The sequence below is a fragment of the Argiope bruennichi genome, chromosome X2, assembly GCF_947563725.1.
Source record: "Argiope bruennichi chromosome X2, qqArgBrue1.1, whole genome shotgun sequence".
Lineage (NCBI taxonomy): Eukaryota > Metazoa > Arthropoda > Arachnida > Araneae > Araneidae > Argiope > Argiope bruennichi.
The window spans coordinates 20,103,227-20,130,645 of NC_079163.1; the positions used below are offsets into that span (position 1 = coordinate 20,103,227).

At 27.7% G+C, this 27,419-nt stretch overlaps 1 protein-coding gene across 3 annotated transcripts; it reads right to left on the reverse strand.

Annotated features, from left to right (window-relative positions):
• Nucleotides 1-1,206: 1,206 nt before the first annotated feature.
• Nucleotides 1,207-27,419, reverse strand: LOC129960085 (ADP-sugar pyrophosphatase-like). Of its 3 annotated transcripts, none has more exons than XM_056073182.1 (10): nt 27,263-27,419; nt 18,549-18,641; nt 15,399-15,466; nt 12,437-12,489; nt 11,235-11,342; nt 9,894-9,992; nt 8,543-8,598; nt 7,904-7,958; nt 3,002-3,055; nt 1,207-1,810 (listed from the first exon to the last, which is right to left on the reverse strand). In XM_056073182.1, exons 2-10 carry the CDS (start codon nt 18,603-18,605, stop codon nt 1,701-1,703), a joined length of 660 nt encoding a protein of 219 aa, XP_055929157.1. In that variant the 5' UTR covers nt 18,606-18,641; nt 27,263-27,419; the 3' UTR covers nt 1,207-1,700. The 3 variants fall into 3 exon arrangements, with proteins under 3 accessions (XP_055929157.1, XP_055929154.1, XP_055929155.1); XM_056073179.1 differs by lacking the exon at nt 27,263-27,419 and adding an exon at nt 26,779-26,802; XM_056073180.1 differs by lacking the exon at nt 27,263-27,419 and adding an exon at nt 18,791-18,947.

Genomic DNA, 27,419 nt, shown 5'->3' on the forward strand with positions numbered 1-27,419 from the left:
ATATATATATATATATATATAAGACTCTGTATAGCAAAATCGTTGTGCGCTACACGATTAAACCAATTACAGTATCGTTTAGCAGTAAAATACCGTTGCAGCATTTCTGTTTAGAAAAATGGTGTAAGATACTGGAAAAAAATAAATTTAAAGAAAAAGTATATTTAGTTTTAAAAAACCCTTTTCAAACATTAATGCTATTAAAAGGAGTCTTAAAAAGTGAATTTATGAGATTTCCCAAACAATATCATCAATGAGTAACTTGTCTGCTGATTTTCCTAAGTTATATTGCAAGATGCTCGAATCCACTCAATTCGCATTTGGCATACGAAACGAATGAAATTCGTGCATTATGTCAATGAGTAGGGAAGTAAAATTGTCAACGCCTCATCGGACTTCTCTAAAGTAATAAAGAATCAAAATTGAACTCATAAATGATTTCAAGATAAGAAATTTATAAGGTTCAGTACTGCTGAAATCTAAAATTGCAAAATACAGAGAATTTTTATAGAGTATTGCCATATATTCAACATTAATTGGCACTGTGATTTTTGAAACTGCATCTAGGCATCCCTTCTATTAGGTTTTCAAAGACTACGGTTCCAGCACTAAGCCAAATTGCCACTAACGGAAAAGTATTACTTTGAAAGTCCCTTCACAAATTTCTTCAGCTTTCAGTCCCTATTTCTTCCAGATGCAATTGATCTCAATAATGCTAACATCGATTCCAAAAAAGCTGCGCATTTGCTCTTCAGAAGCAAATCTTTTAAAGAAAAAAATTATTTATATTTATTTCGCGATGCCTTTTAAAATTATTTCAGCAATAAAACATATCTTAATATTTCATTGTACGTTTATATTCAATATACGTATATTTATTTGAAATAATTTGCACTGAAAAAAACAACCACTGAAACTGTGCAAAAGAATGGAGTTCAAATCTCATTAAGAACTGTTTAGTTTCCAAATAAGTCATTGATTATATAGTGCAAAGTATTTACATGTAACTAACTAATCGTGAAAAATCGTTAATTGCTTCATTGTTCTGCTCTTAGTATAACCCTTTGTAGATAAAATATATGCAATCAAAATTCAAAAGAATTTTAGATTTTTTAAAACCCTACCCAAGAATAAAGACCTACACATTTTTAAAAATCAATAATTTCTATTAGAATTATTTGAAAATCAAGAAAAAAAAATGCAATGTAAAGTATAAACATTTATTCAGAATTTACACAACATACAGGATTAGTAAAATATACACTTACAAAATGCAGACAGTTCGAGAGAGTTAAAAAAAATCAATTATACATATTAGGTATTTCCTAAAGCGCTAAGCACATAGAAAACACTCAGTTTACATATATGAAGCGATGAATTCGCAGTTGAATAACAATGAATATCTGTACACAAACGAATGCAAAAATGGACATAAATTAAGTCAAACACATGCCAATTATTTGAAGGTTAAAAAAAAGTTTAAAAAGTGCAAATAATGAAAATTAACAAATTTTGATTAGCTTACAAAATCTTTCAAGTAAAACGAGAATTACAGACTTCATTTACAACACACAGATTTCTAAAAAATCGTTCAGATATAGAGCAGCTTTCAGGTGTGGCATGGCAAACTATTTATGACCACGAAAAGATGAAGTTTGAAACAATGAACAATATCACAATAAAATATATGAATATCATTTTCAGTAAGGATTGGCAGTAGGTTTATAGCAGAAGTTCTTAGCTCCAATGGTTAAACCAATAGCAAAACAGTAAACTCGTGAATCAATAATAATGCCCTGTTCACTATATTCTGAAAAGAAAATTTAACAAAATTAATTTATCGTATCAAAACAAAAGGTTAGGAAGCTTGAAGTTGAATTTCTGCATTCCAAATTAAAACAAATAAACAAATTTGTAAAACAACCTTATTAAACTTATTTTGTAATCGTTAAAAGTAATTATCTTATTAATTATTTTCAATTTTAAGAAAATAATGATAAAAAAAGCCCTCCGATAGTTTACATTGTGTACAAAAGTGCGGTTTTAAAAATATTATGTTAAAACAAATCTATGCAATGAAGACAACACCAGTTAAAATCGATTCTTAAATCAACAGAGCACATGGAACTGATTAGCACATTACAGACGTTTTCTAAATTCAGAGAGTTAACATTCAAGAATTTACAATACTTACACAACCCCAATTCAAATAGAAAATTAAAAATTTCAATCTAATATTCTAAAACGTATAAGTGCACAAAAGTGTGGGAACTTCAATATAAAAACTACAAAATTTAGTTTGTATAATAAATCAGGAAATTATATTTTACAAGGAACTGTTAAAACCATGGTATATTTGAAACGGGGAGACGAATATCCGAAATTATCTAGGCATAAGAAATGCTAGGCATAAAAATTTCTGCAAATGTTGATATCTGATAGAGACCATCTGTGATTAAAAGTTTATATCTGTAATCTACTTTACCATCATCAATAGATTTAGAACACTAAAAGATACAAGTGAAACGATTTCAAATTTTAACAAACTATTAAGCGATTATTATTGACTGGGGCAGGTCAAATGACTAATTCCCAATGGTAGTTTCAATGTGTCGGCTAACTAATACAAAAGCTGAAGGTTTTCTGAAAATTTATGGCATTGTCTTCAGTAGATCCAGCGCAATGCTTCTGAAAAGGTCTTGCATTTATGTTAATACTTATGTTGAAGCTTCCTGAAAATTTGCATGAAGAATTTCGAATAATTTTAGATTAATGGATTAACAACAACTTAGGACATTGAAATTTAATAGCAATGACAGGGATTTTCAACACTAAGAAATGGCGAAGCACATGATGGATATAGATAAACATATTAAGAAAGTATTCAGTGAATAATCTCCTTTCCCAATAGAGAAAGTATAGAAATACTCTAAATAAATAAACATATTAACAAGATGTGGTGTATAACAAATTTATCACATTATTAAAAGGAAATTCTCACCGTTTAATCTTGTCAGAAGCTCATCAACTGGAATGTGAAGCACTTCTATGATATCTAAAAAGAACAGTAGATCTTTTAAAATCCATTATACTTTTCAAAAATATATTGATAAACATAGATTTTAACCAAAGTTCGCATTAATCAAGAAAGATTAAAACACATGCAATGAATTTGCAAACTTATATTCTAATTTTTGAAGAGTGGTAGTCCATAAAAACGAACTACCTACATTCTTTTATGAATACAATCTATAATTAAACTGGATAATATTATTGGCTATATACAGGATGTCCCCAAAAAGTACAACAAGCATTCGTTTCTTTATCAATTGTAATTAGATATATTTCCAAATGCAAAGTTCCATCAAATTAGGTAAACAATTGCATAAAATAATTTGGCTTCTTCAGAGGGAGATAGTGTAAAAAAAATGTATACGCCCTACATAAAAAAAAAAAAAAAAAAAAAAATATCAATCCATAAAATATTGTTCTTATATCCAACTATGCACATATAATGTCTCATGCTTCAATCTGTAAAATTCGCTGATACTAAAAGACAAATTTATAAGCTATTTTCTAAATCACCGACTAATGCTTGAGCGTGACTTTCAAAGCAATTTTGCTAATTATCGCACATATCACGCAAGATTATTAAATGATTAGAGTCAGAAAATAATAAAGCATTTATTAAATTTCTTTAAATTTTGAATGAAGTATTTAAAACCTTGTTCAAAATGAATACCTTCGACATAATACATAGTTGCATTGCATTCTTTTAACAATACTTGAGAATAAGCAATGGCATTAATCAATTATGATATAAAGACAGGCATTTTGAATACGTCAACAAAGATCTATCGAGCGTAAACTGCCAAAGGCAATTGATTTCTTAGTTCAGACATAATGCTAATCAAAACTAACCGAGTATATTGGTCATCATCCAGCATACTGTTGTACAAAATAGAACCAACCAAATGGAGTGTCTGAAATGCTAAATCATACATTTAAAAAAAAAAAAAAAAAAAAAATCTCAATTGATTTTGAGCCTTTTATATAAATAAAGGATCCTTACCGCTCCAAAAGTGATCGGTTTGAAGATTAATGTTTCTATTTTGATTAAAACAATATTCAGCGGTCCAAATTACATTGTTCAGAAAAGGATTTGGTTTTTGCCTTACCCTAAAGTAGAGAATAATGATAAAATTCTAGACATCGATCATATATTTGTCCAAGTAACAGTTGTAGCAGTTCATGAACTCCATTACACTGAAATATTCTCTACACAGTCGGTTTTGAGTTGTTGAGTTCGGAATTGGCTGTTTGAACATTGATACAAGGATAACTTGAAAATTACGCCAAAGTGAGTTTCTGCAATACATACATAACGCCTTATCAACCCCATTCCTCTTCAGGAAAGTAAGGATCTTGTAGCTTGTAATCGTTTACCCGTTCTGAAAACACATACCCTAGATGGATGTCAGAAATTCAGAGAATGACATTTACATTTTTCTACAACTAGGCCGGCATTACAATTACATACTGCTTTAAGCAGTTTGTAAACGACTGCAAACATTTCTTGATATCATAGCGTCAGTATATTCAAACATTTATTGTTACAGAAATATGTCATTCTTTTAGAAAAAGCACAACTGCATACAGAGAATTTCATTTTCTTAAACGGCATTCCAATGCTTTGCCGAGATATCTTAAATGTTCCATTTCTCTTCCCCTCCTTATTAAGTCCAAGCTAGCAACCGTTCGCCAATCAAAGTGAACAATATTATGACTCATTAGCAAATTTTTTCAAGTCATAATGAGTAGATAACACATTACTATAAATATATTTACATGTGACATTTTTTCTATTTCAAATACATTTATCTGCACTACTGGAATAAATGTTGAATGTAATTTGTGATTAGTCCCTGAAAATTTAAAAATAAGCATATCCATGCAGATTTTGTACATAGAAAAGTGAAATTTTTTTATATACATACATGAATGTAAAATAAATATTTTACAAACTGACTTCATTAGAATATGGGGAACATATTAAAATGTAATTTTTTAAATTCCACAGAAACCAAAGTGTTTTCATAAAACTGCTCACCTTATTAAATGATACTTTGTAACTGAAAATATTTATCTAATTTTAATATTTAGGGAAATAAAAGCTTATTTCACTTTTATGAAACACCCTGCATAATTAAATGGTACTGTTCAAAAGAAGATAATTTTGATGAATTAAATGTAAGACTGAAGGAAAGGGGCAGGGAAAACGACGAAACATTTTTTAAGTGCCATAAATATGAAAATCTTTAGCAATGCATTGTCACTGGCCCCTACTGCTTTCTTACTACAGACCCTTAATATTATTAAGTCAGCATATAGTACAGTATGAAATATTATAAGATGTTCTAACAAGTAAAATATGAATTGCTTTTTATTCACGAAAATAACAATAGCTGTATTAGTGCATAGAAATAAGGTTTAAAAAATTTATGAAAAATATTTTATAACATGATCTGAAATGCTTATAGAAAAGATGAGCGAGTATTGAAGAAAATTTAAATATCGGTTATTAATTACAAAAGAGTTCAATTTCAAAGAGCTGTGCTGATCTATATACCTTCAGTTTTTTTTTTCTTTCTTTTTTCTAAGAAATGGCTGGTATCGAATTAATTACATTCTTCATTATATAAAATAAGAGTAACAAAATAAAGACAAGGTTTTTAAGCATTCATATGAAATTTATCAATAATTTCTTTTAGTTACGAATTTAACAAAGAAACATTTTTAAAATTAAAACAGAACACAGAAGAACTATCCAGTTGAGGATTCCAAAAATCAAATGCGGGGATCATCTTTCCTATATCTGATAATTTTATTGTGATCTTTTCGTTATACCCAGCAAAACAGAAAGAATTCAAAAAGATGAAAGGCTAAATGTTTCAAAGGCATGGCCTGCAATGGATAATATTGAACAATTTATTAGTTTGCAGTTTGAAATTAATTTAAGGAACTTATAAGTGTGAATTTAATTTTTCGAATATAACCATTTGCTTTGCATTTTTTATATTTCTGGCTAAATAATTCTAATTTAAAATAACTCACAAATGCATAACAGAGCCACAGAATCGCATTTTTTAAAATATTCTCCACACGAAACCAAAATAATGAAACTGTTATAATTAACAGTTTATAATTTGGCAGTTTCACAGTGCTTAACTTTACAAAATGGCCTGTCCTGAAAATTAAGATTCCTATAGTGTAATTTAGTTCCCTCAGCACATTTCAACAAAAGAGTATTTTGAAATTTTTCGCCAGTAATTTCCAAAGTAAAATTTTATCAAAAATTGCAGTGGGCAGACTAAAATAAGAAGAAAACAAATATCGTTTTTAAGTTTATAGAAGACCTTTGTTAATATTTCGATTTGAAATGCTAATTAAATTAGCAAATGTATGATAACTAACAAAAACATAAAAATACATCAAAATAAATTTTATTATCAATGATAAATTTCTCAAAATATGAAATTCTAATTTTTAAAATGAAGTTCAATTCATGCGATTTCATGCGGTTATTAAGAATTGGATTATATTCAGAATAAGAATCTTATTTGAAAAAAATTCTCAATTTTTCTTTTATCCTTGACGTATGGTAAACGTTTTTATCAGCAATGAACGTTCTGGATTTTGAAATAGCCTAACAATTTGTTTTGCTGTGCGATTTTGTAAATTAACATGCAAGCTGACATTGCATAAGTCACTTAACTTTAATCAGTCAATTCATCGTAAGCCTAATGAAATATTTGTTGAAAGAATCAAAAAGAAAAAGAAATTAACATTTTCAGTTATTAATTGATTTTACATAAATTTGTTCTTTGTTTATCGTATTTTCCCATACAGTCATATTTCTTCCAGTGAATAAAAGCAAACTTTTAGAGGGGATATTTACTTTAAAATTTCAATACTAATATGCTTAAATATAACATGAAATATATGTCCATTCGTGAGAAATATCAACATTAAGGAATTTATGAGAGGTTTAAAAAACACAAAAGCGAGTTTTTGTTTTATTAGTTTTCTGATTTCAAATTCTTCGAGTTCTTTGAGAAAAAAAAATCTTGTCAATACATTAATATAACTTTATTTTCATATTGAGAAGTTCAACATCTTAACAATAAATTTTTTAGTTATTTCGTGAACTTAAGAGCCAGAAAAAACACTTTATATTAGTGGGCTTCGCCTCCTTGTTGGCGTTTACTAGCCAATCCCGATGTTGTCCTCCAATCATGAATATCATCAGATTAGAAAGGTTTGCAGAGAGATTGATTTCCTCCCTCCCTCCCTCCAACGTTAATATTTCAGGTACTAAGATGGCTTCGAAAAACAATGGATTTCAACTTAAAAACTAGATTTCTATAGATTTTCGGAATTCCAGTTATACTATTTCTCCACTTCCGTTCAAGATTACTATTTATCGGTCAGAACTGTGCTATCCGCTCCCAAATTACTAGTAGCAAACTCCTTAAGTAAAAGCTGGAAATATTTATTCCAATTCATCTCTGCATTTCAAGACCAATTCCAAAAATATTTCAAGAAAAGATTAATAATAGTTTCATTTGATAAAGGCAAATGAAATATTTAACAGTCATATAATTAATTTGCCACTCATTTTCCCATTTCACATTCAAGAATTATAACTGAATGTATTACAAATAAGATAAATAACAATTCGTGATGCAGAATTTTAAGGAACTACATAAATATTTGATTTTGATAGATATTACACTTTATAAAAAGAGAAGACATTACATATCAAGTGATTCTTCCTAATGAATTTACAGAATTACTGATTTAAGAATACCATCTGCAAAACCATAAAAATCAATCTACTTACTACAATCATGATCACATTGCTTGGGATGATGATTCTCAACTATATCTCCATTAACCTACAAGAGATAAGAGGTCAAGGTCACACCAAACTAGTAATTTAAAAATTGCTACAAATCTAGATCTTTTCATACAGATAAAATCACTCAAATAAGCGCAGATAATCTAAGTTTAAAAGACAATCTGAAACATGGAATTCATTTGTGCGAACAAAATTAACACCGAATACCCAAATTAAGCCGTAAAAAATGAGACAGTTTGCTGGAAACATTTAAGTTACATTTAATTTTAACCCTTTCCAAGGTCGTGGGAAGTATGCTTCCCACCAAATTTATCAATCTTTGTATGAAATTATGTAGGTTGGCAAAAGTTCTGACAAATTTTTTTTTAGAAACACAGAAACTTAGATGCTTCACTTCTTTATTTCACACAAAATGATGTGTCTTGGTTTGTCACTTAATTATTAATTAATCAAATTAAATTTATCTAATAAGCATATAAAAAGAACTGCAGTAATTCAATGCATAATTACTTAACTTTGGATCGAAATATATTAGTTCCAGCAAATATAGCTCTGGAGGCAAAAAGAAATTGAGTGTTTTGAAAGGCAATGAGAACTGAAATCATAATGCACAATTCTTACCTCAAGTGTTACAACCTTCATTGTTGAGTTGGATAAACCTGCATCAAGAGCCGTCACTGGCGAAAGAAAAGTTTTTTTTTTAATGACCAAGAAAAATACATAGAAAAAAATTATCACATTCATTTTACTAATTTGCTTTTTACTATACTGTTTACAAATGTTTCAGGCAACTGACAATTTTGTATTAACTCATTTTTGAACAAGAATACTTCTTCAAAAGAGAAGCCATCTTAAGTAAATAGGTCAAACAGCACTAAAATACAGATGTATAAAAAAAGTGGGCATAAATGCATTTGTTCAGAGTGCCAACAGATAACAACAGTTTACATGGATAATGACCGCTGAACTAGTAATAAATCGCTAAATAACCTAAATTAATCCTTAAAAATATCTAATCTATAAATTTCAGCATGCCTAATAAATATAGATTTATTTTTAATGTAATTCATATTTGGAAATGACTAAAGAAGGAATTTATTTGCTATTTCCCTGGGGAAGTATAAAATTTATGCCACACTTAACTTTTCAATTTGACTCACTTTGAATTTTATAAATTTTATAGAAGAGTACAATTAAAAAGAGATATATGATGACTGAAATAAACTTATAAGTTTAGAAAATAGTGTTAAAACTGTCTACATTTAATAAATTTCTCATCTGTCAAAAAGATTTCTAGGATAATGAAAAAAAATTTACTTAAAATTTAAAACAAAAACAGTTTTGTTTAATAGCAGAAATTTTTCTAGCATTTATTTTCGAAACTTCTTTAGTTTCAAATTGTGAAAATGCAAGGTAAAATTAATAAAGTAAAAATGTATTTAAATATCAAAATCCAATAAACGCCATTATTTCTATGTGTTGCTTCCACATGCTTTGAATTTCAGAAAATATCCCATTTCCGCCAATAAATTGAATCGAAATAATTGCATATTAACAGTTCACACAAATTTTACAATTTAACGACAAAGCAAGCTAATTTTTTACAGTGCACAAACGTGTATTTTAAAGAATCAAATGCAGCAATACAGAACATAACATTTTAAAAGACCTCCCAATTATTCCAAAAATAACCCTCAAACACACATAGCCCTCAAGAGAAAAACGGTTACTTTACTAAAGAGTTCAAATTAAACTTTTTGGTAGACTAGAGGAATTAATAGTAGAGGAATTTCAACATAAAATCAAAATGAAATATCGCAAAATCATTTAACCGACTAATTAACATATATGCCACAATACATGGAATTATATTAAATGTCGAGTCTAATAGTTTGAGTAATTAAAAAAATTCAAATTTAAAATTTTTCCCACTTATGAAATTAAATTATATTTAACAACAAATAACACTTACAAGGACTTATATGTTTTACTCCAGAACATATATAGCCAGTCTCTTCTTTCAGTTCTCTAATAGCAGTTTCATCTGGCTTTTCATTTGGTTCAACCACACCTATATATTAATATAAAACTATTAAATAAAAGCATTTCTTAAAGTGATCGATAATTTTAAATAACAATTCACATATCTAAAATTAGTATTCTTCTAAACGGATGATCAATTTTGAAAGTCAATTGAGTTTCATTAATTCAAACATCTTGAAAGTTTTTTTTGTTGTTTTATAATGAGCAGTCGTAACTCGAATACAACGTTCTTATACATAATATATTTAACTTTTCTCTATAAAATATTTTTCTTAAAACGGCAGATTCAACTTTAATTTTGATGATGGAAATAAGCAGTAGAATGACAAAATGGGAGCCTAATACAATAAGATATCTGGTTGAATGCAAAATTAGATAGACATACATTGATTTCACAAGAAAGCATTTTAGCCAGATGAAGGCATTTAAAATATAATGAAGAATTCCATGGTGTAAAAGTAAAAACATATGGATTTCAATTACATTTTAATAACTTTAATATATTTTTTTTTAATTTTAAAAATTAAATAAGAAAAAGGGATAATTTTCTTATTTTTAAATTTATTGTTCTGTTTTCAAAGCATGCACCATAAAATGTTTTGTTTTCTGAGTTATTAGAACATGCTCACTTCTTTTAATAATTTCTCAAGCCATGGTTAGAAGTTTTGTAACCCTAAACATCAACAAGACCATTCAATTATTTTCTTTTCATCTGCATTCCCAAGAGCTTATAAAAAGCATATATATGAAGTTGAACGACCCTTAGTATAGGCGGTGTTTTTGTAACCATTCAACTTTCAACAGTCTTATTGGTTACGGGCACGAGGTTATGAAACAGCGTACCAAATGAAGGAATATGGATTATATAAGTGTACTAGTTGAATTTTTAAAACAATTTAAAATATCGTTCTGTATAATAACTATAACTACGATGATTATATAACTATAATAATAATGACTACAATGATTATATAAATATAATGATAATGACTATGATGATTATATTAGAGCTCTTAACACCTAATAATTTTTCTAATTTATAGCCTAAGTAAATTTATCTAAGTCAATCTAAAAATGTTTCAAGACTAAACGCACAATATATTCATTTAGAAAAATACTACAGCTAAAAATACAGAATTTAAAACATTTAGCGCAGTAAAAATAAAATGAAATTTCAATTCCTTATACAACATTTTATCAAGCACCCTCTTAATAAATCTTGCTACAACCATTGAGGCACTAATTTATTAATCTTGGAAAAAAAAAATACCTGCAGGCAATTCTAAAGTATACTTCTTCAATGCAGGTCTATACTGCTTGACTAAAATTAGACAATCATATTTCAGTAGACGCCTCAGAACTGCCAATGAACCAACACCTGAAAAAAGAATTTCCAATATAGAACTTATAAAAGCTCATGAATAATAAAATGAGGCATTTATTAAACATTTTAAAGAATACTAATGTGGATTAATACAATAAACAGTAGGTGAACATTAGAATTATAAGTAGGAAGAAGCTAGAAAATATTACATGTTCATGATAAAATACGAAACTTCTTCAACTTTGAAATAAACAGCAACTATGGGGGGGGGGGGGGGGACTTTTTGTGAAGTAATATACTTTTAAATATCATACTATATATTTAATAACAGAGTGTTAACAAACACGAAACAGGTTCGGAAAAAAAACGCTGAAATACAAAATGAAGTGTGCCAAATATAAACATTTAATAAAATAATTCTCATTAATTGAACAATAAAATGAATAAATTTATACAAAAAGTACTAGAGATGTATATAATAATTCAACAATATTTTTAGTAAAAGAAAATTAATCGATCTCAAAAGTGATAAATGTCGATGCCAGAAAGGCTGACATCCACGTTTTCACGGAAATTAGTCTTTTTTGCATTTATTGTCTATCTTCATTACACATTTGCTCATTTCGGAACATGGAATAAAATGAAATGTAGGGTTTATTGATACAATGATTTTATTTGACCATATTCAACCTGAATTAAGCAAAACCAAGGTGTATAGAATTCTTTTTACATTAGAATCAAAATTCGCATATTGCTTAAGAAATCAATTACATTAAAATTAAATTGAATAACACTGATATTGTACCAGTTAAATATACTTCCATTTCCTGAGATTTGGGAATTACATGAGATGCAGAAAGATTGTCCAAATTCACTTTTTGAAATTTAACAAAAGGACTGAAGATCGACATTAAGATAATCATAATATTTAAAAAAAATAAAAAAATCAAGTAAGTTGGTTTGAGGTTTAATGTAAAAAATGGTATTTAAGATATGTATGCACTTGTTTCTTAATATATATAAATTCTAATGGAATGCAAATGGAATAAATCTGAAATTGCTTTATAGGATAATAATTTATTTATAGGATAAATAAAGCATTGACTATGAAGCATAAGTAGAATATTTCGAAAAAGATTAACACTTACAGTCAGGATTTCCTGGTTCTGGCTTTGTTGTCCTAGTTGCAACTTCCCAAGTCCTAGAAATGATGCAAGTTGTAAAGAAAAACAAATTTAGCAAATTCTGCACCTAATTTAGAAAACTGAAGACTTGAGAATAATTTAACAAAGCATCTACCTAAAGTAACAAAGTAACTAATCTGTATAAAAGTGCATTTACCCCCAATATTCCAATAATAAAATTATATTTCGAAATTAGAAGCCAAAGAACTACAAGCAAATGAGCAGAAAAATATCGACGCCAAAAGAAACAAAATGCAACAAACACAAACCAAATCAACTTTAGTGTTGAATCATGTAAACAATGAATAAAATTCAAAACATGACTAGTTTTCAATTACTAAGTATGTTGTAAAAAAGCTCCAGTTCCTAGTAATTATGTAAAACTTTGAAACATACAAAATAGAAGTTTAAAACAGTTGAGGACGGAATTATGAAACAGTGCTTATTCTCCTTTAATATTCTAACTGTATAGCTAAAATTTTATAAATGACTGGCACAATAATCTTAAGAAAATTAAATACATTTAATTATGTATAATAAAATGTTTAAAATTAAAAAAATTAAATCAAAACATATGCATTTAGTTTCCAAATGTGCTTTCAAAACAAATCCTTTAATTAAAAGAAACATGGAAATTGAAAAATGCATGTGTAGACAAATTAACTAATAAGGAAATCAAAAATCATTCAGCCTTCTAGTAAAAATAGAAACAAAATCCGATAAAAATAGAAATTAAGACGAATTACAAGGAGCTTAATGCTACAACTACAGTACAAAAGCTTGAGCTTAGTACTATAACTACAGTAAAAAACCCCGAGATTGTTTTTTTTAAAATACATCGTACAAAATGATGAACAAAGGCATGCAAGATTGGGGATAACAAGTAGCATTCAAATCAATAATTTTTTTAACTGAAACAAACGCCAAATTTTTTTCACTCTGCTCAAAATTCAATATTAAGATATATTGATCTTGCTAAAAAATTTTTTCAGTCTTCAAACACTTCCAGATTCTAAATTAAAAGAGCAAGAGCATCCCAAAATTCATGCTAGGGTCATTAAAAAGTATTTATGTATTAACTAGTATCAAATGATTAAAAGAAAATATCGGAATTTCAATCTTCCTATAAAAAATTTTTGAAAAAGAAAATCATTATCAAAAGATGAAATTTGTCAACATGTCATCTAAATAATAATGTTATAAAAAGATAAAGCTTTAATATACTCTAGATCTTTATCTCATTCAATTCACTCCAATTTCTAATAATTATGTCGAACATTTACAGTCAGCCATACTTCAATGATTATCAAGCCTATAAGTAATCTAAAAGCCAAAACATTGAAAAAATTTCTTTATTTCATCTGTCCGCAAGGTAGTTTCAAACACTACCAAGGAACTTTCTTCAGAAAAGTATGACTTAGCTACTAAATTCATGAATTAATTTTGAAAAAATAAAGATTTCTAAAAACAGCAAAAAATTCTTTCCAGTTTAATATTACCTGTGAATTAAACAATACTTGAAACTAAGATTTTGAAATGTAATCATCATATACCCCTTTTGCATGTAGTAAAAGAAAAAAATACAATTTCACTCTACATTAAAAGCTTTGAGACAACAACTATATTAATGAAAACTTGAATGATAATATGTAATGAATTACCCTTATAAGAAATTTGTAGTTTATAATACCAATTAAATAACCTATTATAAGATAAATATTCAAATCTAATCCATCTGAATTAAAAAATGATTGCTTCATTTCATAAATCAAAGGAGATTCAAGAAAGTGATTTAAAATTGTGTCAACATTCTGTCAGCTAAAGTCAACTGTACATATATATAAAGTTGATGAGGTTTAATCTCAAATCAACCAATAAAAAAAATGTACAATGTAAACAAACTGATAGGCTTTGGTAAACTAAAGGCCAATGTATACATAGAAAGTTCTCGGATAAGAACTAAATTTCAATCTATACATCCACAAACAAAAAAGTAGTTTCAGAGATAATCTTGCTCAAAAGGTAGGTTGTTCTGTCAAAAGGTAGGTCTCAGTTTTCTTAAAAAGGTAGTTTATTGAGAATCTTTTAAATTCTAAACAAAAATGAAAAAGAATGCTTTACTTTAATTTCTCCATATTTCCAAAATTATGAGAATTATAGCTACATCAATATTAAGAGTACACTACTTTAAATATAACAATTCCTCTATCAGGAAGCAATTTACAATAACAGATTTTATGTTGAATAAACTAATCTTCCATAGATATATATAAAAAGCATTTTATGCAAATGGTCTTCATCTGAGAATAAAGCCATGAAAAAAAAAAGCTCCATGCTTAAATACAAATACAAGAGCTATAGTAATATCACCAAATTTCAGTGCTATATAGCAAACCAAATTACATTTCAAAACAGCACAAGTATTATAAAAACCTTATTAAACTATATGAAAAGTTCATCTCGAATTACATATAAATACCACTTATACAAAAGATGACACATTAAGAAAAATGGGAGGTGAAGTAGAGACGAATATCTAAGTTTCTAGGATGTAGAAGTAATTTCAGTTTTGTAACAATTTACTTCGAAGTTTACTTTAATTTTTTGGAACTTATAGATTTAAGCTAGACTGGAGTTCATTACTGCAGTGAAGAGAGTAAATTACTTTAATGTGCATTTATTGTCAGCACCACACTTGGGCCACCAATCAATAAAAATATGAAAAAATTAAAAAAGAAGTTGAAAATATTTCAAATATAATCAAACATTTTATTAAAATGATTTTACAAAATAAATATCTAAAAGCATATTTTGCAATTAAAGAAAGATGCCAATATTAACTAATTTCATTTTGTTTTAATTATAATTTCATTCTCAATTTCTACAAAAGTAAGAATATATATAGTTACTAAAAAGAAAAATATACCTTTCAACTCCATTGTGATCTTTATAAGAATATTTTTCCAAAGAGACAAACTCAGCAGTAGCCAATACCTACAAAAAGGAAAGGGGTGGCATGGGGTTAATATGCAGCAAGTATAAAATTAAAAATTAAATTCAAATCAAAAGTTAAATTATCAATACATTTGATATAATATTCACATTAATCAATTTCACAATAAATGAGACATTCAGACTTATAAATATTCCTGCAAACTTAATCAAAATGGTTCTGTAAAACAAACTGAAATATGCAGTATATACTATGGTTCATCCTTCCCCAATCAAAAAGTCTTGCATTTGAGAATCAATTGAGCAAGAAAGAAGTTAAAATATATAAACTTTCAAAACTGCCATAAATTGCATATACAGTTTATTTTCCCTTAAGTGGAATCATTTAGATTTTTATCAACCCTTTGTTACACAGGTAAGAAAAACTTACGTTGTTACACAGTTGGTGCACATTCTGCACCAGTTAATTTTTAAGTTGTAAAGTCATGTATTTTTGTATTATTTTATAAAAAAAATTATTGAAACAAATAACAGGTTTGCCAAGAAATGAAATAAGAATACATTTACTCAAGTTTATCGTTATAACATATTATTTTATACGTTATATGCGATTTCATGAAAACTCGGGAATAAAAATAGATATGACAATAAAGACGTTACGGATACGTTAATATATGACGCTACGAATTTTTTATTCGGACAAATAATATTCTTCATTAATCTATTTGTTTTATGTAATTTTTGCAGCATGTGCAAATCAAAGTTGTATTGCTGTTTTTGTTAAGTCTATAAAAATTGTATCGGTCTTCTTTCTTTAGTTGGCCTTCATTTTGGTTGTATATTTTTCATCAGTATGCTTTTTAAGTACTTTTGTTACGACGAGCAAGTTTACTATCGAACTTCTGCTTTTTAATTCAGCTTGCAAAGAGCTAAAGCTAAATTTTTAAAGAGATCTTCTGTACACGGAAACTGAGTCAGGAGCTGAAGCTTGGAAAATAATCTAACTCTCTATCCTTGTTATGTTTAGCAATGCATAAAAAAAAAAAAATTGACATTGACCATCTAATACGTTATTTCTAAGACAGTATAGTTCCCCCCTATTTGATCAATTACGTCCCTACCACATTTTGTTAGATGAAGGGGTTTTTCAAAGACTGCAGCACTCTATGCGCCAGCGCCACCTGTGTCAGTAAGGGTAAAAACATTTCGAATTCAAGCCGAGAAATAAAGATACTAAAATAAAGAATGTTAGCTAAAGATAATTACATTCCAAATATTCGACAGGTTTTATAAGGAAATAAACGAGAATGAAAATATTGAGTTCAGTATCACTTTAATAAAATTTCCTTTTTATCAAAAACAATGTGATATTTAATTATATTAATTTCATTTTCAATTTCATCTTGCTGAAATCACGTAGGTCAAAATTATTATTCTACAATAAAGCAGATTATCTTAAACTCTTACTTTTTCAAAATACAAAAATGGATCGCAAAATTAAAAATAATAAAGGGGAGGGGGAACAACTCAGGAACAGGTAGAAATTGTGATTTTAATTATTAAAAAAAATCAACAATCATTTGAAATTTAAATCATCAGCAAAAAGTACTACTGGTTTAAGAGTTGCGTTAAAATTTATCTTTTACGAAAATCCTACATGAAAGAACTAACAAACATTCGTTTAGTTAATGTTTTATATTGTCTTTGTACAATCCTAAACAGTGTAAACTTTAAATAAATTTACTCAAATTGTCACTAGATGACTTTTTTTTTGGGGGGGGGGGGAATGGCAATTACTTTTAATACTTCACAATTTTAATAACTCATAAGAGTAGCAACCATGAGAAACGTTTATCTATAATTCTTATCGTAGCTATGCAGGAAATCTGATAATGCGTGGACAAAATACTTGTTTTTGAAGTACGAAAAGCAGTTTATCCACTTGATTCGAAGATTGCTTCGTTTGTCATTGTTTGATACAAATAAGAGAAAGAAAAATTCACATTTTAGACATCATGAAACGACTGCTTTTACAAGCCACTGCACCGTATTTTTAAAAATGTTTAGAAAGATTACTTTCCTTTTAAGGAAACTGCTGAGCATTGCAAGATTTTGATGTCTTATTCATATTCTAGATAATTTAAATGTATTTATCGCACTTATTCCGATAATGGCTTAGGCACTTGGCAGAATTATTTATCTCAATTGCGCCAAATTGCGATTTACGAATGGGCGTACTGTTTGGTTTCCAATTTCTTCTGTATTTACAAATACAATGCAATATACTAACAAAATTTAGAAGAGAGCCTTAAAGCAGAACAGTGCGCATTAAATTGCTCTTCATATTAATCTTTCATCACATTCCGCTAGAAAAAAGGTATTTTCAATGGTATAACTTCAAAAATACAAAAAAGTAAAACAATATGTTGATTAGCATGCTATTTAAACTCATACGAAAAATAATTGAAGTGAACTATTATACATATTTCCCATTTAATTTGAAATTTTAAGTCAAATATAAAATTTATAGAGATAGGAAAAATTGAAAATTTAAACCTTAAAAAGACGTAGTAGAAAAACTAATAAATACATCTGGAAAGGACAGTAAAAAAACAATGCAGAGTTGGAAATGGCAGTTAAGATGTTCAAATTGAATTATTGACGATGAGAATTACTCAATCAAACTCGGCGAATTGATGTAATCAGAGCTTAAAATATTATAATGAATAATACATCATTTAAATAAAAGATGTGTAACAAATTTAAACTTCCATATACCAGTTAATTAGTACATAGTATTCCAATAAATAATTTTAATACTTAAAGGTTAATCGTTCATTCGAACATCAACAGGGTAGATTTCCGACATAGCATGTATAAGAATAAATATTTAAATGAAAAAAAATGACAAAAACAGATGTTAAAAATTAAATACAATTTTCTCGTTGAATATACTTTTAAATATTTAGTCTCAAGTGCAGAAATGCGAAAATGCAACTAAAGAAATTAAATTCTTAAATCGGAAAATATCCCATTTAACAGGAAAAAAAGCATTTGTTTCATAATTGAAAAAAGAAGTTATTGTTCCAATACAAAATTTTAATCAAAAAGCGAAATAATGTACCTCTTCAGACAAATGTTCTGCGGTAATTTTAGGCGGGTTATTTTCCGTCTTGGGCATGGTGAGATTGTTAGAAGTCGATTTCTGTGTAATCACCTGTAATAAAAAGATTTAAAAAATTACTTACCCGAATGAATAAATCAAGAGATAAATTGGAACTAACTAAAATTCTACGAAATTTTCAACATTAAAAACTTTAAATATCTAAAAAAATGTCAGGTCTGATTAAAATTTCGAAATATTACCATGGCTGAAAATATTAAAGAAGTCCTGACAACGCTAATGCAAAAGTAACTTTAATCACAACAATATCCAACAACGTCCAACGCCGCGTGAAGTGAAAAGAGTTGTGAAATAATTACTGGAAACACCAGTTATATGTGGGCAAAAGGATTTTTGATAAGAGAGCTAAAAAGAGCATATTATCTACCTTGAACTTCTTATCAGCAGCCGAGTGAAAGAGATAGTTCAAAGTATACAGAAGGAGCAAAGTTGATAGACTAAGAACTGAAAAGTCACTATCTCATCGAAAATTCAAGGTCATCTGAATAAAAATAAAAACGGCGTCAATTTGCTCCAAAATTAGATAGATAATTTAATGACGTAGCATGAATTTGGTATAAACTTAAGGGTGACTTCACTTAAACTATGTACAGCTGCAATTAAAATAAGACAAATTTCGCAAGACAATTACACATGGAACTGCCAATCTATCCTCGTTTCATCCTCGCAGAATATTACAATCGTACCTTAAAAGGGATTGAAACTGGTCTATGATGTACTAGAAACTTGCTATCTAACTTTCAGATGGATGAAAGGAACAAATGCGTTAAGTTGGTTGAATTTTGTTTTATAATTCATGCTCTTCCTTAACGATAATTTCAATTATCACAGGTTCAAACGCTGCTGTAAACACAAAATTAGCTTATCTTGAAACCACAAATGTTCTCTATAAACTGGAACGGTGTTTCTAATACTCGGTATATCACATTTAACGTTGCAATAGTTACGAAATATAATATTGCTTATTTTTCATTCTACAAATTACTACATTCCACGGCGTCAAAAAAAAAAAAAAAAAATCTTGTATTTTGATTCAAATTCGAAGTCTATATTCAAACAGCATTCTTCATTAATATAGACCCCATAAAGGAAGAAATTAGGAAAAATATTATGATCTCAATCGAATGGAAAAAATCCAAATTTCGAATTGGTGTAAAGATTTACCTAAAGTGACAGCTTACCTTCCAAAATTTCACGTATAGAACTTTAAATCAAGAGCAAACTAAGTCCTTGAAATTTGCATACACCCTTATCTGAAGTAGAATCGAAGCATAAATTAAGATTCCTTCCATTACGATGTAATTAAAAGCAGACCATTACGTCCTATTTATTATCATTTTAGACCAGACCATTATGCCTCTTTAAAATGAAGAATTGCAATTCAAAATACATGTAAAATGTTTCATTGTTAGAATAAATCTGTATATTTATGGGGGTCGTTACAAGCTATAATATGTTTAGTGAAATAAAAAGAGGCAGTCGTTAAATCTGGATCACGAGGAAATCGCATGTAACAGTAGAGCTGCTCTAAAAGCATCAGATTATTCGACAATACAAAACCAACAGTACTTTCTAGATTTAATCTTAAAGAAGATACAAACAGTATTTAGGTAAAATCAATTTATTCTTTGGCCTTCAGATATATTATTCAGGGCAGAAAAAGGGGGTGGAAATGATGATTTAGACAAATTTTGTTCAGTAAAGATTATTCTCTAGTGACCTCTGGTATTTCTTTATCTTTAACCTACAACATTCAATTATGCAAGTTTCCAGACGTTACTAAAGGTAAGCAAAGTTCTACCATATTTCGTCATTAATTATTTAACCTTTGATTGACGTAACATTTGAACTAACATAGGAGTCTCCTTTTTAACTCTTAAATATACAGATGTCAAAATTGACCTTTTGCACTTCTGGTTCAGTCCTTGAGGAATGTAAAACAGCATTAGTGAGTCGATCCTAAGTTTATAAGAGAGAAAAAAAAACCCAACTAAAATGGATATCAGATGTTTCAGACTTATAGAGTTTAATAAATTTAATGCAATTTTTGGAGGAAGTGTCAGCTTTCAAAACTGACCATATATAGTGAAAAATGTGGCATTTTTTATACAACTATTTATTTAAATTAATCTATACTGCTTAGTGACTTCAGAAGTTGGAAATTACCTACACACATTAAAATGAACTTTAAAACAAGAAAATAATATGTTTTGATTCGAATTTGTGAACCCCTCGGACAACTGTGTATCTATCAAAGCACTGTTTAATTTTCACTGATTGTAAATCTTTTGAATTCTGCATCCTCTCTTTTTGTGGAACGAGCACAACTTTTTAGCTGACTTTTATCCACTATTCTTTAAATTTGTAACTAGAAAGTAAATATTTATAAAACGAAACCGTCAAAAATATTCGCTTCATTCCGTTACTGCATTAATTTGGTTTTTCTTCTTAGCTGTAAAATAAGTAACGATCGACATACATATTATTTTCCACATTTTGTAATATAAGCAAAGGACTCAATGAAGAAAAATAAAAACAATTTTCATTTAAATATCTTTGCAATTTGCATTTTGTTGCCGGGAAAAATATAATCTTGAAAGCCGTGAACAGCAGCTACAGAAGTCAGTTTCGACGAAAATCAGATCAAAGCTTATGATTGAAGGAAAGGGAGACGGAGAAAAATGCGAGGCTCTCTTAAAATAGATTGAGGTTTTGCTCAAATTTGAACAAAAACAACAATAGGTGCTAAAATTTTATTTTGAAACAGCAATTAGCAGTCATGGGGTGGGGACTCCGCATTTCGTATACAGATGAGGCTTCCGGGAAGAGTGCTTTCTATTGCTCTCTTCGTTCTCGAAGGTCCAGATACAGACCAGTACGAAACCATGCATTTATGGTTATTTCAACATTACTAATTGAAAATTGCTCATATTAGAAGACACATTAAGTTCACAATAATTTATACGAGCATTACTTATCATTTGAATTTTTTTTTTTTTTTTTTTACACTATCACTTGAATAGGTTGGAGTTAAAATTATGTGTGTATTTAGTGCGGATTTTGTATTACTAACTGCTTTATATTATGAATTAAAGAATACTTTATTTTCCTTCCATTTTTTTCATTTCCACATTTCAACTTTAGTTTCATGTTTAAACATCAATTAAGTGCATTTGCAACATTAATTACACACACGTTTAATAAAAGTTAAATAAAAATGTATATTATTTATCCCAGTTTTCATTTAAAGATGGTTTCTAATTAGCTAAAGGTTCAAAGTATTCTAAAGATTAAATATCACTCACATTTACTATACTTTTTTTTATATACATACCAGAAATTTTTTCCTTCTAACTTACTGAATAATATATAATTATATTAAATAGCATAAGTATATGAGTACATAATTGAAATATATCCTTTCTAAAGAATACTCAACTCATCTTCTATTTTGTTAGATATATTGAATCATGAAGCTAAAGATAATGTGCTTTGTACAGATGTTTTTAAATAATAATAACTAGAATACAAGGGTATTCATTTTTCAAATTTTGAATCTTAAGTTCATACTAATGAAGCTTTAATAAGTCTACACAGAAGATCTAGGTGGGTTTTTGGACCAATTCTTCATAGTTATTCTTCACCTACAAAAGTACTTTGAGAAGTTGCTGAGGGGAAAATATAATAGTTTAAGTCTAATCATGGAAATGAAGTGTGAAGGTCAACGACTAAACTACAAGATGCTTAATAGCTTGAAAAGGATTCAGATTGTTTACAAATAATATTTTAATGCTCTTTAAAAATCAATGATAGTGTTCTGCTACTTTGAAGTGCAAATAATTCTAATTAAATCACTCTGATGACTTTTTTAATTAGATGAATCATTACTATAGAAAAATATATTTCTGCAACCATTTACACACATATGACTACATACAAATAGGTTTCCTATCGTGATTAACATAAACAGAATTCTTTAAGTAGACAGTATAAAGGCCAAAAGAATAATTTTAAATCTAAAAAAGTTTTACGTGAGTAATTATGGGTTATCATTCACAGTCTGAAATAAAACTTGCAAAATAATTTTAACATAGAAGATTAAAAGTAATAAACCACTTATTCCCTATGGCATATAAACATTATTATAAACTTATTACACTATTAACTTGCTATTCATATGCTGTAACTTCAACCTAATTCAGAGCTATATTTGCATGACAGTACTGAGATTTATATGAAATACAGATATACAGATTTTTGTATAGAACATATCTACAAGTTTCATAACAATTATCAATTGAATAAATGTGCAACTGAAAGGAAAGCCATTAAAATGTTAATCATATTAATTTATCACATAATCTGGGCACAAAATGCATTTATAAAGTAAATACATTTCATAATTTTGATTTTTCTTTTTAATGTTCAAATATCACAAGAAAGGAAAAAAATGTCTTAATTACAACCCATAAGATAAATATAATTGATAAAAATATGTAACATTAACATTATTAAAGATTAACAACCATATTGTAATAAACTATAATGTTATTCAAAATACCCATTGAATACTGACATCTGAATTCACTGTAAGTATTACCTAAGATTAAAATCACATTTGTGATCATATAAATCCATTCAAATAAATCTAAAGCAAAACAAATTTTAGAACTGAAACATTCATCCTAAAAAAGAAAGAACTGAACTCTCATTACTTCTTTTTATATACCAGCTGAATCAACATCTAAAAAAAGAAAATCCAAATTCAAAAGTTTAAGAAACTTATTGCAAGGAAATAAGTTTCACATATTTCATTTGCAATACACAAGAAATAAATATAAATATTGTTTTTCATTCTCAGAAAATGAAAGACATGCTTTTGACACATTCTTTAATAAAAACTCAGCAAATGCATTAAAAAAAATTGCAATCATGTGGCATTAAAATACGTCCTGTTTTGGGTGAACAAACTCATATGACATTCAAATCTATTGAAGACCTAAGAATGCATCACTGTTACCTTTAAAAGTATTAAAAAAACATCTGAAATCAGCAAAAATGCTTTTTATAATGTATATTAAGTTTTATTTGTATAATGAACTAAGAGATTGCCAAACAGATTAACTAAATGAAACAGGAAGCAATTTTTTAAACAAAACCAAGAGAAAAAAAATTACATCTGTGATTTCAATTGTTATCTATTATTTTGAAAAAGTAATAAATTATTCCAATGCAGTTTTATTTCTTAAACATAATTATGCTCTTCTCCAGAAATAAAAGCAAATGAAAAATCTAGATAGACGGATATTTCAGGAAAAGCAAGCAGAACTGAAAAATTATGAATATACAGTCTAAAATGTGAAAATTAGAAGCTTAAAGAATAAAAATAACTACATTTAAATTAGTCTGGAAATATTCCTTCAAGTCAAAGGTTCTTAAATGATAAAAGTTGATAAGAAATAATTATTAAAATCAGAATATAAAATATCAAAATTTGACTTTTTATTCAGAATGTCCAGATGGAAGTTTATATCATAACCTTATATAATAAAGTTTTATTATCATACTTGATTTTTTTAAAAAAAATCTTTATCATTAATCATGAAATTTACTTATTAAGTTTTATAATTTTAACACTGATTCTAGCAGCAACTTGCCATTCCAAGTATGGTTTTTAAACAATTCAGCATATAAGTTAAAATAGTCATATCAGTAGAATAGCTAAAGAATGCAACAACTAATACAACTGCCTCATTCTTACAAAAGATTCCCTTAACTTATCAGCAGATGTACCTATTTTTTGGAACATTCACATACCAGGGCCCTTTTGATTCCAGACTTTTGATAATATTATATTGGTTCTTATTAAATTATATTTTACTGACAATTCTACAAAAAAAGTCCCTAAACACATTAATATATTTCATACAAATATGTTCCAATTCATATAAAGAAGTGATCTTTGAAAATTTGAGCTATCAGATCATATGATCTATATGGAATATTTGAACAAATATCTCGCATTTTCAGCAGCTTGTGTTCATACTTTTACGTAGATGTAATGTGAAATACCTGTACACATACAAGGTAAAATTCAACCCCACCCTTAATGCAGGAAGTCACCTTTTTTCCTGCATCTACTTCTCTAATTTTTTTTTCCTTTTAGACTGCCAATCAAGAAAAAGAAAATAAAAATTGTAGATTTGAGAAATTTCTACAATTGTGAGTTAAGTATCAAATACCAGAATCATAGGATGAAAGAAAACAGACCAATTAAGTACATAATTAAAAACTACTCTTGGTAAAAAAATTTTTGTTTGTAAAAGAAAAAAAAGATATGGAAGTATAAATCACCAAATTACATAAAAGATTTCAAAAAGTATTTTCACCTTATTTATATAAAAGCATCTTAAACCAAGAAACTTAAACCCAAATGGTATTACACAGATAGATTTTAAAAGTGTAGATATTCAACACCATTCACCAGGAAATACTTTTGCTTAATTCTTTTATGCTAGTTAAGAATGACAATATTAAAACATGACTAACGTATAAATATTTTTGGAAATTCCAATATTATCTCTATTCTGTGAAATTTCTTTATATGGTTAATGAATACTTCCAGGCATTTCATTTCTTTTTATTGTAAACATATAATGCAGAAAGATTAAAAAAAAAAAAAAAAAAAATAAGTGGAATCATGTGCAAAAATAGCTTAAGAAACCATGATTTATATATATCACAACATGAAATGTAGGAGAATATAATTAAAAATATGATTATAAAGTATAAAATTTTTCTCTGTTTCCATTTGTAAATAAACTTAATTATTGATTCAAACACACAGACTTTTAGCGATTCAAGCACATAAACAAATATGCATAGATTTTTATAAAACTTTTCCTAAATATTCTGCTTTTGAAAATTTCTTAAGCTTAAATCACGTATTTGATGAAAAAAATACAAATTTTATTCAACATCAAGAGGAAATTAAAAAGAAAAAGATAAAATCATTTTGACCTATTAAAATTACAGCTGCCAAATTAGTTACATTCACGTTAGAATTCAAATATAACAAGGATTGATAATATTATAATATAAGAGTACAAATATATATATATAGATCTTGTAGTCATGCCTTATACATGTTTACAGTTATTCTTCATTTTCTATCCCCTTTTATCTAATATATATCAACTCTTATTATATACTCTCAAAAATAACACAATTCTAAAGATGTAAAGACAATTATAATAACATTATTTCAATATTTTCATTATTTAATTAAAAAAAAACATTTATTGAACTAAAAGTATCTGCAAGAAATATTTAGTATTATAAGAAATAATATATATATATATTATAAAAACTAAATGTATAACTTTCATTTTAATGTTGTTGTTCATTAAAAACTAACTTTTCTTCACAAGAACTGAATATATAATTAGCAACATGATAAGACTTATTACATAATAATTTGAATATATAATACGATATTAACAAGTCAAAGTTGGCTATTTAGAAATAATTATTTAGCTGTCATGTAATAAAATATGTCTAAAAGAAGTGTTATAAATGATGTTAAGAAGTGCTTTATATATTCTAATGGTCTAGTGGCAACAGCTAGTCACATATAGCTAAAATTTTGTTGTTAATACTTAGTTAAGGAATCTATAAGCTGAATGCAGAAAATGTTCCCATATATTTGACAAATAAATCATAGCTAAAGGAAGGAAGGAATGGAGGTTTGTTTTCCGGCGTATGCTCCTGAACAGATTCTTAGCTTATGCCGGGTTAACAAAATCAAAAAAAATGTTTCATACTTGTCAAACATATAAAGCATTATACTGAAACCAGTAATTCTTAATGCGACATGTATACCCTTAAAAATACATGGCAATTTTGGGAAGGAAAATAACATTTAAAATACACAAATCCTAACATAATCAGAAAACTTATACAAACATTTTTTTAGAATGTGGAGATTAAATATTCTAATATACACGTTTTACTTTCATACAAGATATGCAAAAGAGTATCATTCCTAAAATTTACACATCCCTAAATGTGAAATTTTAAGAAGCATTTTCCCCCCCCCTTGTTAATATCTAGTACTTTTGTTTTTACACTTATATTAGAAGCATGCTAAATGCATATTAAATTGACTTACAGTCCTCATTTAAGAAACACTTCACACTTTCTTATATACACAATCTTCGTCTAAAATTATAACTGAATTCTGCTGAAAACAGCAACCGATAATCTGCTCATTTCTTGTAATATTGAACTTTTTGAAGTCATGAGATATGTTTTTGCATATGATAACGCGGGAAAGAATAAAAAAGAAAGGACAAAGACATTTTATGTGAGTTAAGAGTCATGGGATAATGTTAAAGTTTGATATCAGGTACTTCAAAAATATACTTCAATAATCGTCATAAAAAAAACAGTAAGAGATTACATAAACTACTACAAGAAAAAATTGTAAACAAAGCATAAAATAAATAAGAAAATTGATATTTCAAAACAAATATGCAAAAGAAACCTAAAGTAAATAATTCGGTTTAAATGGACTCAGAAGATAAGAGTTAAAAAAAAAGAACATGTAAAAGAACGAATGAATCTCCCACAAAAAACAAAAATAGAACACTTACAACGACCCACAATGTGATCACATGGAAAAGACAACAAACACATATGCTCTATTATCGCCCTATATCTCGAGCTTCTGATAACGTGCATTAAACAAAAATTAAAATAATAATAGTAGCCAATAAAATTTCAGGAAAGAAAGGAGGGGAATACAAAATT